The sequence below is a fragment of the Lepidochelys olivacea genome (assembly GCF_965140295.1).
Source record: "Lepidochelys olivacea isolate rLepOli2 genome assembly, chromosome: 3".
In the NCBI taxonomy this organism is placed as follows: domain Eukaryota; kingdom Metazoa; phylum Chordata; order Testudines; family Cheloniidae; genus Lepidochelys; species Lepidochelys olivacea.
In genome coordinates, this window is record NC_140413.1 from 150,796,438 (window position 1) to 150,822,808 (window position 26,371).

Here is a 26,371-nt window from a genome sequence, read left to right on the forward strand (position 1 = left end):
ACCTCCTCCCCTCAGTGCCCTGCTGGGTCCTGCTTCTCCCCCTTCCTCCCAGCAGTTGCTCCGCGAGCCTGGGCGGGAGGGGGGAGGAGGGGGAATGCGGCGCGCTTGGGGGAGGAGGTGGGGCCGGGGCAGGGATTTGGGAAGGGATCCAATAAGGGCAGGGAGGGGCGGAGTTGGGGCAGGGCTGCAAGCACCCACTGGCGCCGTCAAAAGTTGGCACCTGTGATACCAATATATATTTGAGATTTCAAGTATGTTAATTTTCACAATTATAGTTCCCCTCTGCACAGCCTTCATTTTCCATTATGATCCTTGGCCATAAAAAACCCAACAACAAAACTCTAGTTTAGGCTGGAGGTTGGTTTATGAGGCTTTAGCCTATAAAAGCCTTTTTTTTTTTTTTTTGCCTTTTTTAAAAAATCTGTTGGGGGGGGGTAATAAATGTTGGTTAGTGAGTTAAGATTTTAAAATGCAGTGTGTGTGTGTAACGTCATGTGTTCACATATGTGCTTCTAAATCCTTAAAATGGCTGCTTCATCTACTGGGGAAATTTGCAGGCATTAGCAGGGAAAGTGAAAGACGGGGTTGCCAGCCCTCCAGGAGTGTGTAAATATCACTGTAATTGTAGTTTTGCTTGAGGGCAGACTTGTAAATTTCTTCCTCTATCAAAGTCCCTATGTTGCTGCTGGTACTTTCTCCTCTATCTGTTTAAAGGAATATTGTGTTCTCTACTACCTGAACTTTCCTTTAGCCAGTGAGACCCACAGAAATGTTACATCTGATCATTCTCTGTCCTTGGGGATTTTCCAGCTGCCTTGAAGTATCCTCTGCCTCTAATTTTCTATGTCATGCCACTTGACCTGGGTAGCTTGTTTCACTTTATAGTTCCTGAATCCACAGGGTAACTTTACATCAGTTAAATGGTTTCTTTTCTGACACTGTACCTTCCAATTGGTTTTAACTTCACAAAAAGAAAAGGAGGACTTGTGGCACCTTAGAGACTAACCAGTTTATTTGAGCATAAGCTTTATTTGAGCTGTAGCTCACGAAAGCTTATGCTCAAATAAATATGTTAGTCTCTAACGTGCTACAAGTACTCCTTTTCTTTTTGCTAATACAGACTAACACGGCTGCTACTCGGAAACCTTTTAACTTCATAGTCTCTTTAAGCCAATACCATTAGTTTGATTTGATTTATTCATATTTGTGGATATCTGAATACTAACTTAATTTACAACCTACCCTTGTAAATAATTTATCTATAGAAATCCATTGTTTAACAGACACAAGTATGCAATTCTCCATTAACTATCACTAAGTGTGAGATTGACTCTTGTGATGCAAATGTGAGGTTAGAAACCTACCAGCAATTAAACGCACAGTCCCAGATTCCCCTACAGGATCAGTCCTCTAACGTACATGACCTATTGTGCCATATTTATAAAGCTTGACTTCAAAAGTCAGGCTATGTCTACGCTACCTCAGTAAGTCGACCTACGCTATGCAACTCCAGCTATGTTATTCACGTACCTGGAGTCGACATATCTTAGGTCAAGTTACTGCAGGGTCTACACCTCTGCGGGTTGACGGGAGAAAATCTCCAGTTGACTTATCTTACTCTTATCATTGAGGGTAGAGTATAGGAGTCAACTGGAGAATGATCTACAGTCAATTTGGCAGGTCTTTACTAGACCCGCTAAATCGACCGCCAGTGGATCGATCTCAGACCGTCTATCCCCGCTGTAGTGTAGACCTGACCTCAGGTTCTCTCCCCCCTCCCCCCCCATTCTTTATATATACAAGCAGTCTTTAACTCAAAGTTTCTGATAGAGGCTTATGGATTCAACGTTTTTTTTTTTATTTAAATGTTTTAAGAGATTATAATAAGCTTAGTCCTTAACATATTTTGTACTCAATTCAGATTTAATTTTAAACAGGTTTATTTGTAAAAAGAAAAACCATAGTATAATTTAAATAAAATTAAGAAATCCTTGATTTTTTTTAATCTATCCTGCATGAGATTCCCCATTTCTGTATTGACTTGGAGTTCTAGAACCATGGTACCTACCTCACCTTTACAAAAATAATTCAGCTGAACTTTATGAACAGTAGTGGCTTGCTTTTTCTGGAGATATATTAAGAATTTTTCAGTTTCAGCCTTATCTTCCAGTGTTTTGGGGAGATGGGTTAGCTATTAATAATTTACAGTGAAATATACAATGGAAACCTTTAGTCAGTTTTACTTTGTTAAAAATCATAACTTCATATTGCACTGCATAGAAACAGTATGAGACTTCTGTGGCATTACATACCTGATCTTGCTGGAAGTGGGTATAACTATGTGTAACTGGTATACATATACATGTTTAGTACTGGGGTATCCAGGTATACCAATGTGTAGCATTTAGTAGAGGTTTTTTGTTACACACCACTAAAATTTAAAAAAACCCACAACTATGTATTTTGCTTTCAAAATATTGATTCTGTGACATCTATGCTGTGGCCTTAGTTGAACTGTTGTCTGACTCAAGATTACTCTGTTCTTCTGACTTCCACTCCTGTGCTCTAACCAAAAGAAAGCACTGCTTTCTATTTAGTTGTTTTGTTGTGAGCTCGGTCCTGCTTCCAGTGGAGTGGGTGGCTAGACTTCTGTTGACTTCAGGAGCAACAGGATTGGCCCCGTGTTATAAATGCCCGCCCTTCCATCCCTTCCCCATTTGCCACTGTTATCCACAGGCTGGTAGTGGTGTCCATTTCCCTAGTTAAGACCCAGATTCAGCAAAGCATTAACAACGTACTTAAGTACACTGAATTCTGAAGTGACCTTTTGTGACGAAAGGCTTGTCTACACTTAAATGCTACAGTTTAGACACTACCTACATCATTGGGGTGGATTAGGGTTGCCATCTTGGTAATATTTAAAAGCTGGACACTCCAGCAGGAGTACCAGAACCTCCCCTAACCTGTCTCGTCCCCCTGAGGCCCTGCCCACATCCACTCGTCTTCCCCCCCACTTCCTTGTCGCTTGCTGCTTTTCCCCTTCCACCCTCCCCACTCTCGCCAAGGTCAGGAGGGACTTCCCTGCAGGGCTGGGGCTGGGAGCTGCAGCCTCCCGACACAGGTAGGATGTTGCTCCAGCTGAGGTAGGGGCTGGCGTGGGTGATGACCTAGCACCTCCCGGCCTCCCCCGCCCGCAGTAACCAGACTTTGGGTGTCATGTCAGTAGATCTGACCGGATACTGTCAGGTCTCCTTTTCGACCAGACTTGCTGATCGAAAACCAGGCACCAGGGCCGCCCTAGGAGGGATTCTCCTGTTGGCCTAGGTTATCCACCTCCCTGAGAGGCAGTAGCTAGGTCAGCAGAAGAATTCTTCTGTCAACATAGCACTGTCTACACTTGGGGTTAGGTCAGCTTAACTATGTTGCTTGGGGGTGTGGATTTTTCACACTCCGGAGCAATGGAGTTGGGTCGACCTAACTTTTTAGTGTAGATCAGGCCTAAGTGTGAATTCAGTGGAACTTAAGTGCTTTGTTGAATTGGGTTTTAAACACTATTGCCCCCCCATCCGAAGATCTTCCATGTTATTTTAAAGAAAAATGATGGATTGACTGGAATCAGAGTCTGGTGGATTTTGGTAGGATGATCTGTTTTTGCAGTGAGTACTATGCAGGATACAGCTTTGTAAGAAAATTGTTAAGTTTCTCATCAGCTTGTGTTAATGTATCCAAAATAAACAGGCCTTTTTAGGATTTTGCTTTATCTTTTATTTCTTGCATTGGCAGTTTCATTCCTCTGATCTTCTGGCTGAATGCAACTTCAATTTCTAGAGTGTTGCTTTGATTCTAAATCTCTTTGCTATCCCGCTGATTCTGGTTCTTTCTGCTTTGTTTTTTCAGTTGCCTTGCTGCATAGCACTGAACTGAAATTTGGTAATGGAGACTGGATCCAGAATGTACAACCTGCTTGACTTGTTCTCTATTCTTTTATTTTATTGTGGGCTTAAAAAAAAGGATGTGCCAAATATGTAGTAGCACATCTCCTTTCTTCAGTGTAGTTTGACCACTGTGATCTTTCCTTCTTATGTGAACGAGAAACTGAAAGATTCTGTACAGTGACCTGAAGTTATTCAGCCAGTAAGATGAATATGTGGGGACTGTTTCATAGCACCACTTGTTCAGAACATCCAGCTCCTGTGCTGTGAAAGTGTGTCCTTTTTTTTCGTTAACATTGCAATATATTTCCTTCCCTCTCCATGCTTTTTCTTAAAAAAAAAATCCTATGAAGAGTAGACTTTGGATTGATAATTAGCAGGTGAGGCAGGTTGGTTATGCCTCTGAAAGCCTTCTTTCTCATTGCCAGCTCTGAAGTGATCAGTATGAACCACCCCTACGCTGCCTTGTTTTCTCTTGACTGCCATTTGGGGTTTGGTGGTTTTGCAGAGACGCTCCTGCCTGGCATATTGAGTCAGTCTAGAATGTTTCAGAGTAACAGACGTGTTAGTCTGTATTCGCAAAAAGAAAAGGAGTACTTGGGGCACCTTAGAGACTAACCAATTTATTAGAGCATAAGCTTTCGTGAGCTACAGCTCACTTCATCAGATGCATATCGTGGAAACTGCAGCAGACTTTATATATACACAGAGAATATGAACCAATACCTCCTCCCACCCCACTGTCCTGCTGGTAATAGCTTATCTAAAGTGATCATCAGGTATAACTCACAATCAGTGAGTACGGGACTTCAGTATGCTAATGCTGTAGGTGTGGGCTCACCTGCTGTTTTTAATTGCAGTCTTTCTGAAGGTAGATAATCTGTGTAGAATGTCAATGCACATATTCAATATCTGGGTCTATATCAACCAGATGATGTATTTGTATGGTTGGATAGAGCGGCTCTGCTTTTTTTCCGCCCCTAGGATTTAATGTTTCTCCTTCGCATATACCACTCATATTTAAAATTAGTGTGTGTGTCTGTGCATCTCCTGCTATAGCTGACAAGTATGTTTGACTCATACCTGCAGTAACCTGTATTCTATTGGGATTTTTAGTCAATTATAAACCAACTTTCACCTTTGCAGAAAGTCAAAAGCATCTTAATGTCCTGAAATGCCTGGCACAAAGATATGAGTAATCATATCTGGATTTTCTCTATGTTACAGGAAAATAGTTTAAAATGCCCTATTTGCAAAACACTTAGAATGTTTCTATAATTCCATCAGGAAAATACTTAATCTGAGAAGTAATTGGTCTGAAAAGACACTTATAGAAATACTTGCCATTTGACACTACAGTGGTCTCCATTGAGTGCCTAGATTTTTATAACATACATAAACTATGCAAGTTGTGGGTTCTTTTTCAAAATTCCAGCTTTGTTTGATTTTAAACTAGAAATGTAATTATTTTGGTAGGCTCCATTGTTTTTGTTCCCACATCTGTCTTTACCTTTAGAAACATAGATAATTTAGTGCTAGTGAGACTTTCCAGGTAGACAGCCCATGAAAAGTGAGTTCCTCTATTTTCGGAACTGGTCTAGCATGGGCAGTTTTGCTATAACCTTGCTTACCAGCATGTACTTCAACCCTGCTCAGAATGGTGTTAAAGTGCTTTCTCATGTAACCCCAAAATGTGCCTTTTATGGCGTTTGGTCTGAACCAAATCAGGAATATTGGACAAATCAAATCCTGCGTAGTTTGTGTAGAAGAAAACATGTCAACATATGTCCTGAAATGTTACAAAGGGAGATTGCCAGTCCTGAAAACCTGTTGCTGCTGCAGGGAGCTGTCACATTCAAGTGGAATAATTCAGCTTTTCATGTCTATCATACCTGTTATCCTACAGGTTATTTATGAATGCTAGGATAAATGTTTGGAAGCCATGCTTTGAAAGCTCTTTCCCAAGTTGAAGAAAGATTGTCAAATGAGATTCTTTCCCACCCTCTGCCCCGCCTTCAGTTCTGCCAGCCCGTTGCCACTGATGACTTGTATAGGTGCCTAGCCATTTAAATTTTTGTCCCCTCCTACCGTTGTTTTCCTTCTGAAAACTCCTGATGTATTGCTTAGAATTATAATAATGAATTTTTAGCTCTACTCTTTTTTTTTTTTTTTTTTTTTTTCCCCTTGCCCTAGGTCCAGCAAGACTATGAATCTCTGTTCCAAATGCTTTGCTGGTAAGTGCACTAAAAGGTTTTGTGTTTTTCTTCGACTATCTAAATCACATTGTTGCCATCTCTTTTGGGGTTTATGCATGGGGTTCAGTTTTTTCAGTGTGTGTGAAATCAGATTCTCCTCACTTTGGTTCTTCATTTTATTTGCTCAGGTTTGTTGAAACAATCCCCAATATTTAAAGCAAGAGCCTCTAGTATAAACATGCCCATCAAGCCTTCACCCAGTGAAGATAACAGAAGTCTGGGATGCCCTTGACCTGTAGAGCTCCAGTCTTAGTGCAACTCGTGTAAATTTCACATAGCTTTCCAAATATATCAGTCTGGTTTGGCATTTTGAATTCAGTCGGTCACATTTTTACTCTCCTACTAAACACCAAACTCTTGCATAGATGAAACTATAAAAGGAAGAGTGGCAGCTATGGAAATCAGTCCTGCGGCCCATGTGTATTTAATATCCAACTTGTACATTAAATCATTGGTTGTTGACCAACAGGCTCAACCCTAAGCTCTGCATCCTGTTGCAAACTTGGGGAATGCTGCGAACTGTTATCAACCTTTTGTCAGTCTCTTGTAGCTTGCACCCTCTTGCATTAACTTTCTCGATTTTGAAATCATTCTATTGCCATTCATTATACTAATGCCACTTTACCATAATTAAAGCTCTTCCATTGTTCCATGTCTTAAAAGAATCTCCTTCAAGGGCTAGAAGTAAATATTAAAAGCTGAGGCAAAAAAACTCAACCTTATTATGGTTTAGATTCTTGGCTGAGCCCTAAAACTAAAATGTAATGACCCATTAGAACTTTTTTAGGTTATTCATTTTAAATGCATAAATCCATGTTTGTTGGTTTGTTTTTATAAATTTGAGCTAAGAGTGCATAAACTACCCGCCAGATTCCTTTTGGAATTTCTCTTTAAAGTCTAGGAAGACCCTTGCTTGGTGGATCATAGATAATATACAAGTTCACCATACTAATTTCATAAAGGAATAAAGTACCACAAACTTCGATGTACATGAGTACTGAAAAACATGCAGATTTCAGATTCCAAGTAAGTATTAGACATACAAGTATGTTTAAGTATCAAATATACACTTTTATATTTGAGAGGAAAGGGAGGTGAGGTAATATCTTTTATTGGGCCGACTTCTCTTGGTGGAAGGTACAGGCTTTTGAGCTACAAAGAGCTGTTCCTCAGATCTGGGGAAGTGATACTCTGCTTCCTTCCCCAGTCCTGCAGAAGAACTCTGTATAGCTCAAAAGCTTGTACCTGCCACCAATAAAAGTTGATCCAATAAAAGATATTGCCTCACCTACCTTGTCTCTCTCGTATCCTGGGACCAACACAGCTGCAGCAACTCTACAAACAACCTGTATATTTAATAGTTAGCTATAAACTGACAATTTTGCATATCTTGGAGTTAACCGAACAATCCAGGCTGTACAAACAGCAGCTCAACATGGAGTGGAGCTTCTTTAAACTTTGATTTGTATTGATTTTTCTTCAGAAGAAAACAAGTTTAAGATGTATTTTCTTCCTGTTGTGCAAGTCTTGTTTGAAAAGCCCTTCCCCTCCGAATAAGTACCCTGCATATGCAAAGGCTTACTCACACTGTGAGTGATATTGTTCAAACCTATATGTAAAAACTTTAAAATGTCAAGGATCCCTTAGAGCCATTTTAGTCTCTTTTCTAAAATACACTGTATTATGTGAATTTAAAGCTACAGAATCCATTAGACCTTGACAGTCTGGGATCAGTGATCAGATTGCCACTAGTTATTACTGACAGGGAGAGAACTGATATTCTAGGAGTACCAAACTTGCTTTTGCTGTCTTAGGTCCCAATTATGTCTTGTTGGTAATCTTCATATGGCAGGAGTCTTCTAGTATTCATTAACAGGTGATAACTAGCACACTTTCCTCTAATACTTTCCCTCTTCTTTTTTTTTTTTTTTTTTTTTAAAAGCGAGTGACTGATTTTCTGTGGATTTTTTTAATGTAATGTTGTTGGATTTCAGCCAGACCATTAAAATAGGAAGGCAAAGACTTGTACTCTGCTCCTGTAAATTGAACCACAATAGTTATCAAGAAAACCATCAAAATCAAAAACCATAATTTAGACCCCCCAAAAATGCCAAGGATTCTTCCTCTTACATTTTTGTGATAAGGTGGCAAGCTATAAACTAATGTGTTGTAGCAGTTTTGCATGAGGGGGAGAATTTGTGAGTGTTACTACTTATCTTGACCCTTGTTTCCTTTCTCTTTCATTTTAGAAAAAAGAAATCCACACAATGAAAAAGGTTAGTAACTAGGCGGTTAAGTAACTGAATTAAAACAAAAAATGGAGGGCGGGTCTCTTCTGTCCCCTTTCTCTGAGGGGAAAAAAAATTCCACTCTGGTAGAAGGTAGAATTTTATATATATCAGGTGAGGAGGGCAACAGGCTACTGAGGAAACAAAACATAATTGCTGGGTTTGCATTGCAGTATAAATTACAGAAACAGTGTCTTCCTGCCTTCCTTTACCTTTTTTGCCATAATTTCAATCTTGCCAAATTATATACAAGTTCCTGAATATATAATCATGATCTGATATGATCTTTCTTTCCCTGAAACATTCATGGGTATTACATAATTAGTCTTCAGTTGTGATAAGAAATGGGATTAAATTGGCACAGATCTGGTCAGAGCAAAGGGCAATGCCCAGGAGCTGTTCTTTAATTCTTGTTTGGCCAAATACTAACAACGGCTAAATGACTATGGGGATGAACATATGGGGTGATCTGGCAACTTGTTTGTTTAACCTGTGGTCGGTCAAAAAGGAAAAGTAGCATGATCATGGGCTAGGAGCCAGGAATTTCTGAGCAGTATGCTAGGCACTTTATAGACAAGTGTGAAGATAAACCCTTTCTGGTAGAAATTGAAGTACTAACCTCGAAAGGCTTGAAAGTTCACAGGACTATTCAACATGACCACAGATCTAGCATTTCTGGTTTAATTCTTAGTTCTTAACTTGCACAAAAAGGTTTATGAAACTCTGGAGAGAAGAGTTTGAAATTAACAAGTAATTTTTTTTGAGAAAAATCAAACCTGTCTTAGTTAAGAATTAGTAAAAATCACAGATCCTGAAATGTTAAAATGCTTTCAACAGAGACTCTTAACATTAATCCTGGGTCAGCAAAGTACTTTATAGTGTGCTGGTCTTCATTTTGTAATGGTGCCTAAAAGCTATCTATACCCCACTGTCTCCAGTAGAGGTACTGTAGGGTGAAACCTTGATGTTGAATTGTCACAGATGAATTAACTGTAGATTGCTAACCTATAATAACTTTAGACATCTCACATATCCAAACTAGAAACTAAAGGAGGTTTTGGAATTAATTGAGAAACTTAACAGTAACAGGTCACCGGGACCAGATGGCATTCACCCAAGAGTTCTGAAAGAACTCAAATGTGAAATTGCAGAACTATTAACTACGGTTTGTAACCTGTCCTTTAAATCAGCTACTGTACCCAATGACTGGAAGATAGCTAATGTAACGCCAATATTTAAGAAGGGCTCTAGAGGTGATCCTGGCAGTTACAGACTGGTAAGTCTAACGTTAGTACTGGGCAAATTAGTTGAAACAATAGCAAAGAATAAAATTGTCAGACACCTAGAAGAACACAAATTGTTGCGCAAAAGTCAACATGGTTTCTGTAAAGGGAGATCGTGTCTTACTAATCTATTAGAGTTCTTTGAGGGGGGTCAACAAATATGTGGACAAGGGGGATCCAATGGACATAGTGTACTTAGATTTCCAGAAAGCTTTTGACTAGGTCCCTCACCAAAGGTTCTTACGTAAATTAAGTTGTCATGGGATAAGAGGGAAAATCTTTTCCATGGACTGAGAACAGGTTAAAAGACAGGGAACAAAAGGTAGGAATAAATGGTAAATTTTCAGAATGGGAGGGGTAACTAGTGGTGTTCCCCAAGGGTCAGTCCTAGGACCAGTTCTATTTAACTTATTCATAAATGATCTGGAGAAAAGGGAAACAGTGAGGTGGCAAAGTTTGCAGATAATACTAAACTGCTCAAGATAGTAAAGACCAAAGCAGACTGTGAAGAACTTAAAAAAGATCTCACAAAACTAAGTGATTGGGCAACAAAATGGCAAATGAAATTGAATGTGGATAAATGTAAAGTAATGCACATTGGAAAAAATACCCCCAACTATACATACAATATGATGGGGGCTAATTTAGCTACAACTAATCAGGAGAAAGATCTTGGAGTCATCGTGGAGAGTTCTCTGAAGACGTCCACGCAGTGTGCAGCAGCAGTCAAAAAAGCAAATGGGATGTTAGGAAACGTTAAAAAAGGGATAGAGGATAAGAGAATATCTTATTGCCCTTATATAAATCCATGGTACGCCCACATCCTGAATACTGCGTACAGATGTGGTCCCCTAATCTCAAAAAAGATATATTGGCATTAGAAAAGTTTCAGAAAAGGGCAACTAAAATGATTAGGGGTTTGGAACGGGTCCCATATGAGAAGATATTAAAGAAGCTAGGACTTTTCAGTTTGGAAAAGAGGAGACTAAGGGGGGGATATGGTAGAGGTATATAAAATCATGATTGGTGTGGAGAAAGTGAATAAGGAAAAGTTATTTACTTGTTCCCATAATATAAGAACTAGGGGCCACCAAATGAAATTAATGGGCAGCAGGTTTAAAACAAATAAAAGGAAGTTCTTCTTCACTCAGCGCACAGTTAACCTGTGGAACTCCTTGCCTGAGGAGGTTGTGAAGGCTAGGACTATAACAGGGTTTAAAAGGGAACTGATTAAATTCATGGCGGTTAAGTCCATTAATGGCTATTAGCCAGGATGGGTGAGGAATGGTGTCCCTAGCCTCTGTTTGTCAGAGGGTGGAGATGGATGGCAGGAGAGAGATCACTTGATCATTACCTGTTAGGTTCACTCCCTCTGGGGTACCTGGCATTGGCCACTGTCAGTAGACAGGATACCGGGCTGGATGGACCTTTGGTCTGACCCAGTATGGCCATTCTTATGTTCTTATGAAATGCTATATTGTCATACTTTTTCAAATTGGAATGTAGAATGCTAAGTGAGAAAATGCAGATGGATAGGTAGACTAGGTACTTCATTGACACCACATTCTATACCATTACTACAACCTGTCCTGTCAATTTGGCAAACTGTTTGTGCTCAGTGCCTGAATTACTAGAGACTGTGGGATTTTCAAAAGCATCTAGCATTGGCCTAACTCTGCTTCCACTGAAGTCTGTGGGACTCTTACTGAAGACTTCAGTGGGAGCAGGGTTAGGCCGATGCTGAGCAAACCCACTCTTAAATTGTAGGGTCTTTCAGGCAGGGACTGTTTTCCTATATATTTGTATAGCACCTGGCATAACAAAGTCTAAATCCTGAGACTCTGGGCACTAGTGCAAAACAAATAGACCTCTCACTAACACCAAATATTTATGTGTACTCTTTCCTTAAATCATTATATAAATATGTTTCACCTTTAGTCCATTTGCTCTCAGACTAGTGGAAGGTAGTTATTATGGAGCAGACAGGAAAGGAAAAGGAATGCAGGCAATGGTTGCAGCTTGCCCAAAGGCTAATACATGAAACTAAAGGTAAGTGCCATAGTACAAGATTGTATGGTGGGGAGATGCACGGAGACCTCTGGAAGTAGAACAGAATAATTTAAGAACATCAGCGGGATAAAATATTTCTAACAAAACTCTTGAGGGGCTTCATAGTGCTTCTCACTGAGGCTATAATTGAAGGTATGTATGAGGGAACTAGACCCAAGCTATCTTCCATCTCTAACTTCTGATTTAAACCATGCTACAAGATTTCCACATTTACCTGAACCACTATATCAGCATAATTCGATTCAAGAATATACTTCTTTCTCTGAGCTGTGCATGCAACATATTATGTACATGTGGTGAGTTCTCTAAAATTGTCAGAAAAGACTGAATGTCTTGATTGCTGGTTCACTGTCATTTGTTGCTTGAAATTGTGTGTGCGTGTGTTCTTGTGCTACCATCTTGACAAATAAAATCCTGTTTAATTATGACCAAAATCTACAATAGAGTAGAAATCATAGAATATCAGGGTTGGAAGGGACCTCAGGAGGTCATCTAGTCCAAAATCATTATTGCTGACCACCAAACTGGCAATATGTATCAATACGTATGCAGTGGCTATATGTCAGACTATAAAGTTTTGTTACTTGAACACAATATTGATTTTTATTTTCCCTTCAATTTGAGGGACGCATATAACAAGGAAAGAGGGATAAAAAAATGGCACTGCTTTCTCTAAGGTGGGTTCATATATACAACATACCAATGTTCTGCCTTGGTTTTCATCTTTTAATGTAGATCTAGAAAACTATAAAAGCCATTTCAGTGGCAAATCTTTATTCCCCAGAATTCTTCTGCATCCCAGATTGTGCAGAATTATTAAATTAATTTCTATACACTTTTAACCCTGCCACTCCCATTGAGGAGGCCCACTGCTGTAGTAGATTTTTAAGAACTAGACATGACTTGTTTAGAAACTCATTAAATGACAGAAAGAATTACTCTTCAGCAAAACCAGAAATTATCCTTTCATCTGTCTCCCTGAATGATTTTCCTGGATTTACAATGGTAGCTCCACCCTGCTTGTTCTAGGCTGCAAGAGACTGGAATCAAGGTTGGGTTCCTTCATGGCAATGTAAAGCGACCACAGGGATGACCCGAGAAACACTCTTTGGGGGTGCATTTCCAAGTCGCTTTTTGGAATCAGTAAACTGCAGAGCAGATCTTCTATCAGTCTTTTGGCTTGCTGTGTGGGAAACAATTCCAACAAAAATACAAGCATTTTCAGACTGCTGTTTCATATCCTGTAATCTGTGCTATATAGTATTGCACAATAAATGGCAAACCATTTATGTACTTTGTTCCTCCCTTTGCCCCTGAAGGAAACTTCTGTTTCTAAATGAAATATCAAAAAATCCAGTGTGTTTGCGTTGACTAGGTGCTTACCCTCTCTACTGATGTGCAGCCTCATGTTTTAGTGCTCTGATGTTGAAAGAGCAGCAAGAAATATCTACAGCGTAAAAGCAGCATTGTGTCTGTACGCAGCACCTTTTTTTAGGAGGGCTGCAGTATGGTGTCTGTGTTAGTCTCTAATATAAGCTGGCATCTCCTTTTGTATTGCTCCATTAGACTGGATCTTTGATAGTGGTGGGTTCCCATTGTATTCATGTCTGTCTTAGTGTTTCTAGCATACAGAATGTTTACTGCAAGATTGTTAAAGCAAATTCACTTGACTAGCATTTGAGAGACTGGCAGTATTTTTGTGTTCCAGTCCATTTTGTATTACACATTCAAACTGATAAGCATTCTTTTGAAAATTGTGTAGCCAATCACACCGCTCACCATGGTAACTCGAGCTAAGGTAGCCTGGAAATACCCATCTACAGGGTCCTGAAGCATCATAGATATTTATTTAGCATTCAGCATATCTTCATTTGGTCTTCTATACAGCCCTCCCCAGTTGCAGGTTAAAGGTTTGTATTTTTAATGGGAAGAGAGAGAAGAATGCCACAGAACTTGTAAACACTCAGAGAATCCAAGCATATATCAAACCTTACTAAGGAGGAGAATCATGATTGTGAAAAAGAATTAAATGGAAGCTAAATAAAGGATTTGATTGGGATTTGGTTTATTGACACTCTTAATTTGCATTGTCTACCCTCAATTCCTTTTACCTTGCTAGCTGGCCCTTATCATTTTGCGCCATTAGCAAGACTGAAGCCTCTGCAAAGTGTGACGACCCAGGTGATAGCATTGCCTGGTTCATTAAAACGGGCTAATATTTGTAGTCATGTGGGAAGCATTTACTACTCTTCTAAATGCGACTTGATTAGTGAATCATAAGCAAACAAGACAAAAGATAAAGTCCTAATGTTTTGGAGGAGAAATACTTATGTGTAGGAAACCAGTTCATCCAAGTATAGTTGCATTCCTAATTTAATTTAGCTGTGGTTGATGAGGCAACCTGTGACAAATTATGCTGTAGAAGATTTCCCCCTACATGTAGCTAGAAATCAATATGTGCAGGGTATAGGATGGGCAGAAGGGTAGTATACAGCAGTTTTTGAGGGGTGAATATAATATTTTGGGTTACTCAATGAGGTGAATATAATTTACATCTCTTTCAAAGGTGGGTCCTGCCGTCTTCTCTATAGCCATGACGCAGAAATATTACTACGGGGTTCTACACCCTGGTAGCAGAATTAGTGTAGTACTGGTGTGAGGTGGGAATTAGGGGTTGTGTACTCCCTGCATGCCAAGAGCCCTGCTTAATGAGGGCTCCCTGTATACAAATATGCAACAAAGATTTTGGGAGCCTGGCTGGTGGCTCAGCCACTGGGCTGATCTGCAAGTTATCTTCTCTCTCCTTTCTCCCCTCTCCCTCATGCCACCCCTTTCTTCCCCAAACAAAGTAGTAAGGGGTGTATAAACATTGTGGGAGGCCATGGCCACAGAGTGGATCTACTGCTGCACTATAATTGATGGGAGGAAGGAGGATTCTTTATGAAGCCTGGCACTCAAGCTGTGCATGGGCCCAGGACAATTCATATCTTCCTATCTGGATGTCCCCAGCATCAGGAAGATGGCATTTCATCTAGTCACATTAAAAAGTGTCTCTTCACAAACATAAAGGCTAGAAATACAGCACTCTTACAATGGGAACTTTTAAATTTTGTAGCAATTGATGGGTAAGCCTTCAATGCACTAAAGAGAGTTTCCTACTGGCCAGTAGATTTAGCCTGTACTGAATGGGGTTAATGTCTTCTCATGAAGATATTAAACCTCTTTGTGACAGGAATCTAGATATGTTAATGCTGTCATGCGAGGTATGTGAGCCCTTTTGTTAGGGGAACAACAAAGCTACCAGTTTAAGAGGCCATGATGAGTTCCATTACACTTGAGATCCAGTATTGCTTCAATGTTTTCATAATTCCTATTTAAGGAGACGTGGAACTAAGATCACAAAAGATGATTGGAATGATTTTTAGCTGTTGCGACTTTGACAGCCTGGTAGTTTGAGGCTCATTAATGTAAACCATTACAAATCGCACTTTACAGTTAACTAGAAGTGTGACCTCTGCTAGGTGCTGGCTGCCTGAAAAGACTGCAATGTCTGTTTTTAATTTTTAATACGTTTTTGTACCTGAATAATTTTATTGCTTGGTATTTTCCATGCCTATTGTTATCTCAAGGGCTGGCTAATTCCACTAACTTTGACTGCAGAGCGGAGCACCCTTTTTGCCTTTTGTTTTTGTTTAATTTTTGTACAAAGAGCTGTTCTTTTATTTTGTCTTGTACATTTTGTTGTTTGTAGTGAAGAGTCCATTTCCTCCTATTTCATAAATATATTGTTCATCTAACTTCTAGCTCATTATCCTCTCCATGCTGCCTGCTGAAACACCAACTCTAATTTAGTCCCTTGTGTTCTGGTTCTCAGGTGATTTAAAAAATGTTTAGAAGTGTGACTTAATTGCATTGATGTTTGCACATTGTCAGCATGAAAGCAAAGACGAGTTACATATTTAGACAGTGCGACCCGCAGGTTTAATTCATTAAGCCTTCTTGTTTGTAACTCCATTCTCTTTTACATGTGTGCATAAGGTGGGGGGAAGGAATCTCTGCTATTCATATTTAGCAATTTGGGTGAGTTATGGAAAAGCCTGTGCTCTGTTTTGTGTATTTGCTCATTTGGAAACCTTGTGTAGCTTATAGAGACACTGGTGATTTGTTCCCTAGCCTCCCTGTGGTGTTTGTTCCATATTACAATCTAATTCCACGTCCGTGTCGTGCACTCCTGAGCCGTTAATTTGTACATTTCGATGCAGTTTGTTTCATCGTGTTTTTTGTAATCCAAACTGAATGTAACGAGCTGTGTGCTTTGGGGACCCAGCCTTGCCTTGCCAATTAGAACAAGTGGTTACTGAGAGAGAGTATGTTTTAAATAAAACATGGCACCTCTGAGTGGGACCAGGCAGCCTTCGGGGAATAAAAGAAAGTGTTTAACTCTTTCTTTGTGAAAAGAAAGAGGTCCGTATCTGAGCACATTTTTAAACCATTCAATTCGTTCCTTAAAGATATGGGATTCAAATCCATGTTTTGTCACTAGGATAGAATTTAGTTTGTCATTGGAGATACCTGTTGTTCAGAGCTGTGTGTTGAATATTTAGAAATGCAACGGGATATCTGTCTGGTTTACTGCATGTTTTCTAGGATCTGAGCCACTAATGCTGTGTGGAAAATTATACAGGGCACAAGCAGCTAAACTCCCTCTTTTCCCTTGCACCTCTGGGTCTGGGTTTGGACAAAAATTGGTACCAAGTGGAAAAGGAGCTAGCTGGAGAGGTGTTTTGCAAAACTATTCAGAAATCTAGCGACAAAAAGTGCTAAATAAGGTTATTTTTTACTACATGCTAGATGAACCTGTTACCTTCTTTGATCCAGAAACTAGTGTTAAAGCTAATGAATTACCACTTAGTTCACCTACAAGGAGTCTAACTTCATTTTGGGAAAAACAAATTAAATAAACATATTAATAAAAGTGCAGGTTTCTCTTTGGTTTGCTGACACTCCACAATTCCAGTCTATAAGGAAATCCTCATTGCCATTCCATTACTTAAGGTAACCCACAAAAAGCAGTTTTGTGCTCTATTATTATACTTCCATCACCTGCCAAAACTATCAGCAGTTCTGCCTGCCTTTGTTTTTGCAGTGATTGAACTCCTGCTGAATTCAATCAAGACACAACAAAACATGGAGGTTAGCTCTGCTTTGCCTTCCTCCTCTTCACCTAGATTACATCTGCTTTTACACCTTAGGTATGGAAGGAAATCAGACTCTTTACCACCTCTAACTAAGGACACTGAGTGAAATTAGGTGAGTAGTCATCGTGATAGACAGAGACAACATTTCAGCAGCCATTATTATAAGCAAGGAGAGACCACAAACAAAACTTTCCTCAGGGAAACCTTTTAGCTCAGCAGTGTTTTTTTTTTTTTTAAAAAAAAAGTACTGAAAGCTAGACATCTCCTGAGAAGGCTGAATGATGGGCCAGAGGGGCTCTGCAGAATTGGGTACCTGGACAAAAGTGAGCTGGTTATAGAAACTTATGTAAGTAGTAGATGGCCAATAACTAGAGCCCCCTGAAATTCTTTGGTTTGTTCTTAAGCAATTTTGTCTTCTTTTGTTTTTTTCCATTTTATCCATAGAGGGAGGAGGGTGTCGGGTGTCGGGTCGTGCCTCTGAGGGGATGGCAGACCTTGGGGGCAGTGTTTGCAGAGCAAGCACATGCCACATTCACTCTGCAGTGGCAACTGCCATCCTGCGGGCCTGGGCCCAGCTCCCCGGTACGGGTGCTGCGACCCCTGGGGTTGCTGCAACACCCACTCAAATTGCCTCCCTCTCCCCCATGACAGAAGGACAGCTGGGCCAAAGCTGAGTGGTGCTGCAGCACTGCAACCCCATGTGCTAGATTGCAACACCCATAACAGGAATCTAGGCCCACCCCTGTGGGGCAGGAGCCACTGTTGTATGGTGAGTTTTTTGTTTTATGTTTTCCATTTTAGTTCATGTTTTGTATTTTCAAAAAACGTGGTCTACTAATAACTCATCAGTGTTTACCTGAGAGGAAGGATGGTGTCATGTTTAGGGTACTAGTCTGGAACTGGGGAATTCCGGGGTCCAATTCCTTGCTCCACAGCAGGACTTCTGAGACTCCCTGGGTAAGTCATTTAGTCTTTCCGTGCCTCGGTTCCCCATGTGTAAAATGGGGATAATAGCACTTCCCTAACTCACAGGGGTATTGTGAGGGTAAATACATCAAAGATTGAGAGGCATTCAAATATTACGGTAATGGAGCCATATAAATACCTAGCAGAGATCTGCCTCTGCACACTTGGAAAAAGGAAAAAAAAAAAAAAAATCTTGTGGTATAAGAAGCAGGCTTACGGAGGAATACAGCCAATGCAGCAGGTATGGGTTTTTAGTCAAATGACCTTTCACGATACTATGTGTCACCTCAAAAGTTAGGCCTCTACTGGGTTGTCAGTTCAGAATTACTAGATTAAACTGCTCAAGTCTAGGAATAGCAGCTTTATACTTGAGCTCTACATACACAGATCACTGCCCCTTGAGCTGTGGGACGCTCTTCTGTTTTCTCAAAACTAGTCACCAGAGGGCAAACTATTCAAACACATTAGCCATTACAGTTAGATACAATTAGTAACTTTGCTTAATTACAACCTGTTTTTTCAAAGGTAGCCTATATATAGGTTTAGAAGGAGAATTAATTAGGTGAAAAGAAGGAATAAATAACTAGCAGTTTCTGACCTTGAATGGCACAAGCCAGCATTTCCAATCTGGTTAACCTTTTAAAAGTATCTGTAATTCAAACTTCAGATCTTCAGAACTTCAAATTCAAAGTTGATCTATTCTCAAACATTACAAAAAAATTCCCCTTAGATTTCAGAGTAAACTTGACAATGTTGGAGCCACATCAGTTTTAATAGGCAGAGCAACATGGGGGCTACAAAGTTTCTTAATGGTATCTGGCCGCAACCGTAGCTATATAAAGACTAGTCTCTAAGGGAAACTAGGAATTCCTGTGCTAGAGTTGTTTCAGCCTCCAGGATTGTGAGAAAAGCCATGCTGGAAGAAATGTATACAGCAAGAACCTAGCACTGTAGCTATTGCGAATTATATATTGGGGTTTTTCTTTGCAGAGAGCATAGGATGTTGGTCAAACCCGCTTCCAACTTAAATCCTTGACCATACAAGAACCCTGTTCTTCATGGATGATTGTGTGTGTATATAGTGCAAATGGCCAGACAGTGTATCATGTGCTATTATGACAACTGTTTTTTTTCTTGAAAGCCTTTGAAATGTGTGTAATTTAAAAAAAAATAATTAGCTATGAGCCATAGGCACCATGGTCTGTCAGTTAAATTCTGCAGAAGTCATTTTAGGTAAATCTTGCCTCTTTGCCCACTAATTTTGGGTGCCCAATTTGAGATGCCTAGGCCCTGATTTTTTCAGTGTACTTAGCATTACATAGCACTTTATATGTTAAAGCAGTGGTTCTCAACCACGGGTACATGTACTGATCGGGGGTACATCAATCCATGTAGATATTTGCCTAGTTTTACAACAGGCTACATAAAAAGCACTAGCAAAGTCAGTACAAACTAAAATTTCACACAGATAATGACTTGTTTATACCGCGCTATATACTATACACTGAAATGTAAGTACAATATTATATTTCAATTGATTTTATTTTGTAATTATGTGGTAAAAATGAGAAAGTAAGCATTTTTTCAGTAATAGTGTGCTTTGACACTTCTGTATTTTTATGTCTGATTTTGTGAGCAAGTAGTGTTTAAGTGAGGTGAAACTTGGGGTACGCAAGACAAATCAGACTCCTGAAAGGGGTACAGTAGTGTGGAAATGTTGAGAGACACTGTGTTAAAGCTCCCATAGACTTCATTTGCATCTGTATGTTTAGCATTTCTGCAAATCAGGATCCAGATGTCTTAACTGTAGCCCTCAGAAAATGAGGAACACACAAGTAGCAGCTACCTATGAAAATTCTGGTGTAAGTGACTTGACCAACATCATCTAGGAAGTGTGTGGCAGAGGCAGGGATAGAATCGCATTCTTCCTGCCTTGTTCGCTACACACTTTCCAACTTCAGTTATAAATTAAAAGAACGGTTGTGAAGACAACAGCTTCATTTCATTCGGATTTCATTCCAGGAGCACCATCTATATTTTGTCCTGAATAAGGCAGAGGTCCTTTGGAAAAATTAATTTCTTATTATATATGATGATAATTAGGGTGTATGTGCTCAGTATGGGGCCAAATTATAAAGTTGTGCAGGCACCATCAATTCTGGCACTTCCTAACTTTTGAATGCTTAACTTTTAATAATCTTTTATGAGGTGTTTTTTGTAATAATTTCTGACGTTTTTCAAAAAGTTACCAGAACCCCATCCCTATAAATTGTCATGTGGAACCACCAATATTATTAACCCCAATCATTCAAAAATCATGAGTCAGGCCTCAAATTATGAGACTTAAAAAAATGAGTTTTTTCTTTGGATTCGGGTTCCTTAGCTGTTAGGGTATACACAGGTTACATTTTCAGTCTTTTCTCCATACGTGAGATACCTGTTGTCTAAATAAAAGCTGAGATTCTATTATTATCACTAGACTACAGGAGCTTGGAGCTTTAAGAAAAACACCAAATAGCAGAGGAATTTGTGACAAAATCTTGGAAGTTAATAACATGGAACCATATAGACCTCCAAATTGGTCATCAGCAAGGTTGGAGTTGGAACCTCTAAATCCAAGACATGAATGCTTGAGCACATGAATGCTTGGCAATGGTGATAGTAGGTTGTCTCTGTGGATAAGCTACTAGAAAGGAATGAGACACATTTTGCCAGGGGTTTTACAGCTATTTGCTGAGAGTAGAGGAATGCTGAAATTTGGGAATTCTGGGTTCAATTCCATGTTCTGGAGGGCAATGTGATTTAGTGGTTATAGACACTTCTATCCCTGTCCCCTCACAGTCTGTCCCCATCGGCTTCTATCCCTGTCCCTCTTGGCTCCTCTCCCCCTACATTCCAATCAGTCTTCCTGGGTGCCGGGGACAGCATTGAGAGCACTGTCTTATTGTTTCTTTGTACTTTCCTGTTGGTCTGGCTGTATCCATCTGTTGTCATTTGTCTTATACTTATTGTAAGCTCTCTCAGGCTGGGATAATCTTTTGTTCTGTGTTTGTACTGCACCTAGTATTTTGGGGTCCTAATCCATGACTATGGCTCCTCGGCACTATCAGAATACAAATAATTAATAACACAGGAGAGAGTGTCTCCCTACTGTCAGTTCTGGTGCCCAGTGGCACATTAGTTCCCGATAGGCTGGAGGAGCAATTGCAGAAGTCCTGTTCAGCCCTGAATAGTCCTGGACCATGCTCTGTTGGAGTAGAGCATGCTTAGTGTGAGGATGGAGCCTTCTCTGTAGAGAAGGAATCTTCAGAGAATCTTGATGCCAAACTATAACAAGTTTCTCGTGAGCATTTGCAAACAGCAATTTTCAGAGGCTTGAAACTCAGCCAGACTTTGAGAAATTTCACAGGGACAGCAAAAGACACTTCCCTGAACCTGGGGTGACTTTCCCTGTCACAATACAATTCTCTCTTCCAGAGTGTGGAGACAGGCTATCGCTTCTCAGTGATACAGCTGCAATAATTTAACATTCACGAAATGTATCTTTCCTTCCTCTTTTCTCTGAAATGGCTCAGCCATTTTAACTGAAACTCTTCCAAAAAATTCGGCCTGGGGCATACACGTGACCTGGAAAACTTCAGCCTGAACCATTAAAGTTTGGTGAAGTCTCAGCAACTGAAAACAGGGTCTTATAATGGAAAGTGTTAGGCAACTTAAATATGGATTGCACTGCCAGTTCTGGCTGTAAATAATAGTGTTCAGTACTGCAAAGTAAGCTAGGCATTGCATTTCATTTCTATGTCAGAGGGAGAAAACATAAGAGGCGACATACTGAGTTGGACCAACCATGGTGCATCTTGCCCTGTATCATGTCTCCAATAGTGGCCCATAACAGAGCGTCAGGGGGAGTGTACAGAACAGGGCAATTATAGAGTGCTCCATCCCATCTTCTGGTAGTTAGGAGGAATGGACACTTGATATTTGCAAATCACCATAGATGTTTTTGGTGTTTTATAGCAGTAAAATTGTACGTTTGAGTAAGTCCATGTAAAATTAGTCACTTGTTTTAGACCTTTTTGTATGTCTTATTTTTGCTAATCAGTCCTTCATATGTGTTTCACATTCCCTGTCTTTTGCCATGGTTTAGGGAACTGCATTTCACATTTATTAATTGTCACTGATTAAAGCATATTTTTTTGAGTTCTTTAGGTGGAATCAATCAGGTCTGCAGGAGACTGGTATGTCACCAAACTGTATTGCCCATTACTCCTGGGGAAATTCTGCACCATGGTGCAGTGCAGAATTTTGCAGAAATTAATGTTGTGTGCACAGAATATCCTTTTTCCCCACAGAAATGGGCTGCAGTGCTGCTGGCTGCCCCTAGGAGCCACTGGACCGGGCAGAGCCTGATTCACAAATAAAAGACAAGGTGGAAGGGAGGGGGAGGGAACTGGAGGGTTCCCAGCCGCTGAAGTTCCTGGGATGCCCTGAAGGAAGGAGGCAGCGGCATGCAGGAAGCTCTGTGCAAGCTCAGGACCCAGCATCAGGCTGGTACTCCTTCTGGATCCCTGGGCTCTGGGGGGTAGAGGTTATGAGTATTGGGCTGGGTGGGGGCCTGTAGCGGGTACAAGTGTCTGGACCCATTTTTGGTCAACAAGGTGCTTGAGCTGAAAACCTCCTTGGTATAAATGAGGTGGCTGGTGGTAAAGTCTTCTGTTAAGGCCCCCATACCTTTGGCTATTTTGCTGCAGAGGTGGAGCAAATTCAATGTGCTGACCTTAATGGCATGTTACAAGGCTAGTCTCATCTTTTTCTTGCTTTGAGGACTACAGGGATTTTTTCATGGTCTGAGTAGTGTGTGGGTAGTATACATTGGAGAGGCTTGAATTTTGTTTGGATTTTATTGCTAAAATGCATTTAACTGCTTGCGGTATTTGTGTCCTGGGACAAATTTGAGGAGTTTGTTTATTTTGTCAATTTTCAACTGTCAGTGATGCCCATAGCCTGATGGTATCTCCTTTTTTCTGTAGTTAGCATAACTCAAAATAAATACATACCATAAATGAATTACTTTCATGCTGTATAGGATTATTGAAACTTAATGTTTATGAAACCCTTGGAGATTTCCATATCAGAGGTGGTCTATAAGTGTAAAGTATTACATTAACAGTGCAGCAAGAAGTCAGTATATACTGCAGATTCCCAATCCTTCAATAGCATGATGTGTTGCATGTCAAAACTGAGGTGCATTGACAGAGCTTTGGAGACGAGCATCTGTCCGCATGCAACACAAGTTGGAGATAGTCAGTGGGTGCTTCAGTTTTAGGAGTATTAATTCACCAAAAGTAAACTTGCCTAGAGAGAGAGATGCTTAGAAATACTTAAGAATATACAGAGTAGAATAGGTATCATTTATTTCCCAGTAAACTCTGCTTACCTCAGGCCAAAGTTGTTTTCAGTGAACTAAGTCAACATTTAGAGATCCATTTCTCTTCTTTATCAGTAATGGTGGCGGTCATAGGCTTTGCCCTTTTACCTAAAGGTGCTGTTTATTTTATGTCTTCCTTTTGAAGCAAAAAGAAAGGAAAGATGTGTACTTGGAGGCAAATGCCACATTCTGGTTTATTTTCAGACTGAAAAATGATATCCATTTCTGCTTGTGCTGTTATCTGCCATTGTATCCCAGCTGTGTTTAGTGTAGCTTTTTCTACCCTTATTAAACAAGCTCTCATTCACCTATGTTGACATGTGCTGCCTTGCAATGTGTGAAGAAGTAGAAGGTTGATCCCGGTATAGATGAGAACACTCTTTCACTATGACACTTTCTGTGTGCATCAGCAATACTTCTGTATCACTTGGAGGCAGTTCCACTTAAGACTTGTGCTGAAGGTTCTTCAGCAGCAATTTAAAAACTACATTTTGACAGTACTGGCTACTTTTTTTTTTTTTTTTTATTGAGACTCGCTAGCATCTAGAGAAGACTGTGATAGATATAAATAAACCTGGAAATACAGAAGCCCTTAATGGTAGCTTCTATCCACCTACTTGCCCCATGGCAAGTTAATGTAGAAATCCCTGAATAAATTGAAATGTGTGCGTTTTTTCTTTCATCGTGACCTGTTAGCATGAGAATTTTAAAAATATGAAAAATCGTTGCATATCTGAAATCTCCATTGTTATGGCGCCTCGGATAAACTAGAAAGGCTTAGCTTCAGTTATAAGTAGCAGTCATTTGTTTTGACATTCTGAGCACATGAATAGCACAGCTGATGCATGACTGCTAGCCAGATGTAACTGGATGGGCACCTATAACAGGGCCATTTACTCTCTTCTTTTTTTTAATTGGACACTTGAATTTGTGAACCACTGAACTGAAGCGGGGGAGTGTTTCTAAATCCAAAATCAGATAGCCGACGCTACCTGAAAATCAATCTACTTGGTAGCTCTGGGGTAGCATTAGGTCTCTAGTGAATTTCAGTCCATTAGACTTTTGCGCCTGAAAAGGTCTTGATGTGTTTAAGACAGAGGGAAAAAAAATATATATATAGGGATATTCACTGAGTAGGTTTAGAAATGAAGAATTGTGGGAAACTTTTGTCACAAAACCTGTTTTGTTTTCTTGGTGGTAACCAAGGGAGCTTTTTGGATGTAAAGGTCAAATTTCATGTATTTGTTCCTATTTGAGGCTCTCTGACAGAATGAAGGCTATTTCGTTCTTGATTTATAAGATATTTACTGTGAGTTAGTATGGCATAAACATCTGACATTGAGAACACTTCTTCTGTCTTCCACTGGCCCCATTCACTAAGTGTGTGTGCGCGCGCAGGGGGAATGAGACATTTAACTTCTCTGTGTTTTTTCTGTAGATCCCACAGCAAAGTACGAAAAGTCCATTTACAAAAGTACAGAAGTAATTGTTTTGTTTTTAACATGAAACCGTTTTCTCTTCTGCACAACTAACACCAATAAGCAACTCCCTGTAGAGAGAGAATGAGTTGTCAGTTGTGACCCCCTCCCTACCCACACCTGAGCCCAAGAAATTAAATCATACCTTATCCTACAGGGATGGAAAATTCATTGCTCACTCAATTCTGACTTTTGAAAATGTTATTACTGGTACTTGATATTTTATCCCCTCTTAAGGGATTTCAGAAAAAAGCACTTACAATGTTAAATCTTATGCAGCATTACGACAGCTTGTTCCCCTTATGGTGGTAGAGATGGAGTTGAAGGGAGTTGTAGTGTGTTAAATCGATACGCTGCTATTTTGTGCAGTACTGTTTACTGGCTACTCAATGGACAACTCTTCATCCAACTGATATGTTAGCTAACCTATTTGCTCTGAAATGCAAAACATCTTTTGACAGTCAAGCACATGGATCCTGGCAGCAGAGTACTTCAGAGTTAAAGAAATTAAGGAAATAAGCGTTTCTGCAGAGGAACATGTGGTGAGGATGGAGCAATTTTTTTATGCACTGTGACCTAATCAAGTTTTAGCCTCTCTTAACAGAGACTGTTTCAGTTAGGGAATAAAAATCAGTATTTGCTGGTTCCTTTTGTCTGTAAAACAGGCTGTTTACTGTATGAGCAGTATGGAGCTGTCTAGAACATATATAACCCCTGAAAACAAGATCGATAAGTGTGCATATGCACACTTATCAATCTTCACAAGCTCCTCTTTAATGTGTTTTGTAAAGGTTCTATCAGGAAAGGGGAATTTCTGAACCTTTCTGGAAGCTAACATTTTGAAAGGTGTTTTAAAAAAAAAAGTAACTTTTCTTTGAATCTTAAAACCACCAAACCCACTTTGCAGCTAACACTCTTTGCTTCTTCCAAACTGAGGCAACGTATCGTGTATTTTTTCCTGTTGATCCCAAATGTGCCTGAGCAAATTTACCAAAATTACATGTTAATGCTAGGCTGATACAATATTTATTCACTGTAGATGTGTTGACCCAAATCACACCATCCAGTCTATTCAGACTTGTAGCCCACTCCATTGCTATATAGAGATGAAATAAATATCTTTGAATATTCACTATAAAGAGTTTTATACAAATTAAGTGACATGACTTTTCACCCAACATCTAATTTTGGTATCTCTCAAATCTTTAAATTACCTAACGTAAAATTCTAAAAAGTGAATTTATCAAATCCCAAATTGCAATTAACACCTTTACCAAATGGAAAGAATTAAGATAAAAATGTCATTACTGTCATACATGCTTAATTTCTACACTATCTTATATCATGGTATGGGAATTTTTCATGCTTTCACCAGCCAGCTATATAGTCTTGCTATCTACCTTTGTTATGTGCACATATCGAAAGCCTCTGCATAATAAAGAGCGCAGTGCCTCACTCCAGTAAACACACCCA

At 39.8% G+C, this 26,371-nt stretch overlaps 1 protein-coding gene across 1 annotated transcript in view; it reads left to right on the forward strand.

Moving 5' to 3' along the window:
• The window catches only part of ZFAND3 (zinc finger AN1-type containing 3), a 250,970-nt gene that overhangs the window by 52,605 nt on the left and 171,994 nt on the right, over positions 1-26,371 (forward strand). Inside the window, exons 2-3 of the mRNA XM_084623757.1 lie at positions 6,126-6,166; positions 8,437-8,463. Of these exons, the coding sequence (XP_084479883.1) occupies positions 6,126-6,166; positions 8,437-8,463 (68 nt within the window). The remainder of the gene's footprint in view (positions 1-6,125; positions 6,167-8,436; positions 8,464-26,371) is intronic.